General features: G+C 54.9%; 1 protein-coding gene and 1 long non-coding RNA gene across 5 annotated transcripts in view; one reads left to right on the forward strand and one right to left on the reverse strand.

Annotated features, from left to right (window-relative positions):
• Positions 1–73, reverse strand: part of LOC121660946 — a 287-nt gene extending 214 nt beyond the window's left edge. The window contains exon 1 of the long non-coding RNA XR_006014813.1: positions 12–73. This is a non-coding gene — a long non-coding RNA (uncharacterized LOC121660946). The remainder of the gene's footprint in view (positions 1–11) is intronic.
• The window catches only part of ETV3 (ETS variant transcription factor 3), an 11,156-nt gene extending 7,923 nt beyond the window's left edge, over positions 1–3,233 (forward strand). Inside the window, exons 4-5 of one of the 4 annotated variants that reach the window (XR_006014811.1) lie at positions 210–2,097; positions 2,332–2,768. Coding sequence is in view for 2 of the 4 variants with exons in the window: in XM_042020559.1 (XP_041876493.1) it covers positions 14–1,297 (1,284 nt within the window). In the remaining 2 variants the exon portion in view is untranslated. The other 3 variants (XR_006014812.1, XM_042020558.1, XM_042020559.1) reach the window with 3 other exon arrangements.
• Positions 3,234–3,296: the final 63 nt, after the last annotated feature.

Consider the following 3,296-nt stretch of genomic DNA (forward strand, 5'->3'; position numbering starts at 1 on the left):
TTTCCATGGACTGATGGGATCCCCCCTCAGATCAGAGATCTGTGTGGATATTGAGGAGATTTCCATGGCTATTCCCGGTATTTCCGTGGATTGTGACGAGCTATCCCCACAGATCGCTCCGATCCATCTCCCAACGCCCAATCCCCGAATTCCCCCATCCCACCAGCACCATTCCCTAACTTTTCCCCCCCGTTCTCCCCCGTTCCCAGGCGTGGTCCCTCAGAGCGCTCCCCCCGTCCCCACCGCCTCCTCCCGCTTCCACTTCCCGCCGCTGGATCCGCACTCTCCCACCGACGATTCCCAGCCCGCCGCCCGCTTCCCGCCGGGATCGCTGCTCCCGTCCCACCCCGAAGCTCTGGGAGACGCCGAGAGGAAAGCGGAAGGCCCCGAGCTGGAGGAGAACGCCTCGGATTGGCGCCGGGATCTGCTGGCTCCGTCGCACCCTTCCGGCAGCGCCGCGGCGCAGAAGCGCAAGCCCGACGTGGTGCTGCCGCTGTTTCCCAGGCCGGGCATTTTCCCGGATCACCCGCACAGCCCCTTTGCCGTGTCGCCGCTTCCGGGCCGTCCCGGAATGCTCAACGTTCCCATTTCTCCCGCTTTGTCCCTGACTCCCACGCTGTTTTCCTACAGCCCCTCCCCGGGGCTCAGCCCGTTCGCCGGGAGCAGCTGCTTTTCCTTCAATCCCGAGGAAATGAAGCACTACCTGCATTCCCAAGCCTGCTCCGTCTTCAATTACCACCTGAGCCCCCGGACTTTCCCACGTTATCCCCTCGTGGTTCCCCCTCTCCAATGCCAGGTGCCTCTGGAAGAGCAGCCGCAGTTCCCGATCAAGCTCCAGCCTCCTCCGGCCGGCCGGAAAAACCGGGAGAGGATGGAAAGCCCCGAGGAAGCGGCGGCCGGATCAGCAACCCCACAGCTGCCCAACCCTCCGGCCAGGGTGAAAGTGGAGCCGGCTGTGGAGAAGGAGGAGGAGGAAGCTCTGGAAAAGTGGGATGAGGTTGGAGAAGAGGAGGAAAAGCTCCCGGTGTTCGTCCGCCCGGCGGCTCCGGCCTGGATCCCGATTCCCGCCCATCCCGGATCGTCCGGCGAAGAGGCGGCGGAAGCCAGCGTGGAAAAGCCATCCCGGGATTCCTGCGGAGATCCGGGCAATCAGGAGAAGAGGGAGGACGCCCTGATGCCCCCCAAGCTGCGGCTGAAGCGCCGCTGGAACGGGGATTCCCGGCAGGAGATTCCCGAGGGAATTCCCAACGGGATCTGGCACCTGCCCAAGGCCGTGGCCACCGCCTCCGACACCTAATCCCGGCTGGAAAAACCTTGGAAAACATCCATAAAAATCCGTGTATTTATGTAGCAAGGTTGCAGAGCAGTTTGGGAAAAGGGTGGGGAGGGGGGGGTGGGGTAGATCTGGGAATTTTTAGGGAATTTTAGGGGTGGGAGAAGGGAGGGGAGGGGGGGGATTGGGATTTGTGTTCTTTGTTTTCGTTGTTGACTTGCAGGTGAGACGCCGGAATTCCCGCTGGGTTTTCCCGGGAAAAGCCGGCTCAGCTTCAGGACTCCAGCGGGGCCGGGATGGAGGAATTCCAGGCGCAGCCTCGGGGTTATTCCCGCTGTTTTTAGAGGGACGGGAATCTCCAGATCCGGGGGTTTTTCGGGGTTTTTTTTTCTTCACGGATGCGAGGCTTTCCCGGCCATCCAGGAGCTGGTTTGTTTTTTTTTTTTTGGGAAAAGGGAGCTCGGGAATTTTGCACTGTCCATGGAGCAGGGGAAAGGATTCAGGAAGACTCAGAAAATCGGGATGGAGGCCGCGTTCCCGGTGGATTTCCGGGAAGGAAAACCCTGGAAAAATTTCCCTTTTCCCGCTTTTTTTTTTTTTTTTTCTTCTCTCTCGCAGAAGCCATGAGCAAAACTCTCCAAACTTTTCAGGGAACGGGAATGGGAACGGGATAACACAAAATTAACCGGATGCCTTTAATCCTAACGCATTAAAATGTTATTTTTTTGGTTTTTTGCCCGGAGCGGGAATTTTCCCCGCTCTGGAATCCGTGTGGGTGGAGTTGGGAATGCTTGGAAGGAAGATTGGACGCTGGAATGATTGTGGTGAGTCCCGGGAGCGGGAATGCCGGAATTCCCGCTGAGATTCCCAATGTTTGGATCCCCCCCCCCTCCCCTTTGACTCATGCCTTAAACCATGTGGACTTTTGCTGGGAATTTTTCCCGGGAGCGCTCGGATTTCGCGGATCCTTCCGGATGCTTCTCGGTTTTTTGGGGGGGGGAGGAAGTCCCAAATCTCCCGCTGTTGTCGTGCTGTAAATCCGCTCTTTCCCCACGCAGCAGAATTCCTCAGGCTCTGGATCGTGCTCCCAGCGGGATAAATCCGCAGGAAACGCAGCGACGGGGCCGAAGATTCCCAAGGATTCGCTCTCGGAGCACAGATTTTGGGAATTCTGGGAGCAGGAAGGGGGGAGGGGAAGAAATTCCCTACCAGGAGCGATTCCCCGGATTCCCAGCCCGGCCGGGCTCGGGATTCTTGGAATGTGGAGTTAAAAACCGGGGTGAGAAACCCCTGGATCATCCCAAAAATAAAAAACAAACCCCGGAGAGGGCGCAAGGATGAACTCAGGAATTACACGAGGAGGCCTTTCCCGAAATTCCCGCCGCCGATCCCAAATCCAAGTGCCGGAGCCGTCGGGAAAAGGGCGGGGTGGGGGGAGGGAAATCCTGGATTTTTCCTTCCCTCCCCCCCCCCAAGCGTTGGATTCGAAATCCCACAGAAAAAAGTTGGAATCGTTGTGGCTTTAAAAAAGGATTTTTGGGATGGGGGGTTTTTGGGAAGGGTGGGAATGTTGGTTTTTCCACAGCCATTGCACTGCAAAAAAAAAAAAAAAGACAAAAAAAAAAAAAGAATTAAAAACTGGGAGAGTTCAGGGAATTCCGGACTCAGGATGACGGATCCGGCGCCTCGGGAATCCCAGATTTCCCAACGGAGCCCGGGAGGAAGAGGAAGGAAAAAAAAGAAGCAGGAAGAGGAAGGAAAAAAAAAAAAAAAACCAGGAAGAGGATAAAAAAACGTTTAGAAAGAAAAAAAATCGGATTTAAAGGAAAAAAAAATTGAAAAAAAAATCAAAATTTAAGGAAAAAATGTTTTAAAAAAGATAAAATTTTAAGGATAAAATTCCTAAAATTCCAATGTGCCAAACTATTTAATAAAAAAAAACCAAGAAAACCCTCGGGAAGTTGGGAATGGTTGGAATTCTCTCCTGGATAAATTGAACCCGGAGCATGATCCCGTTTTTTTT

This window comes from Corvus kubaryi, unplaced genomic scaffold (assembly GCF_017639235.1).
Source record: "Corvus kubaryi isolate FWS band 111438036 unplaced genomic scaffold, C.kubaryi_AGA036_p1.0 37005, whole genome shotgun sequence".
NCBI lineage: Eukaryota > Metazoa > Chordata > Aves > Passeriformes > Corvidae > Corvus > Corvus kubaryi.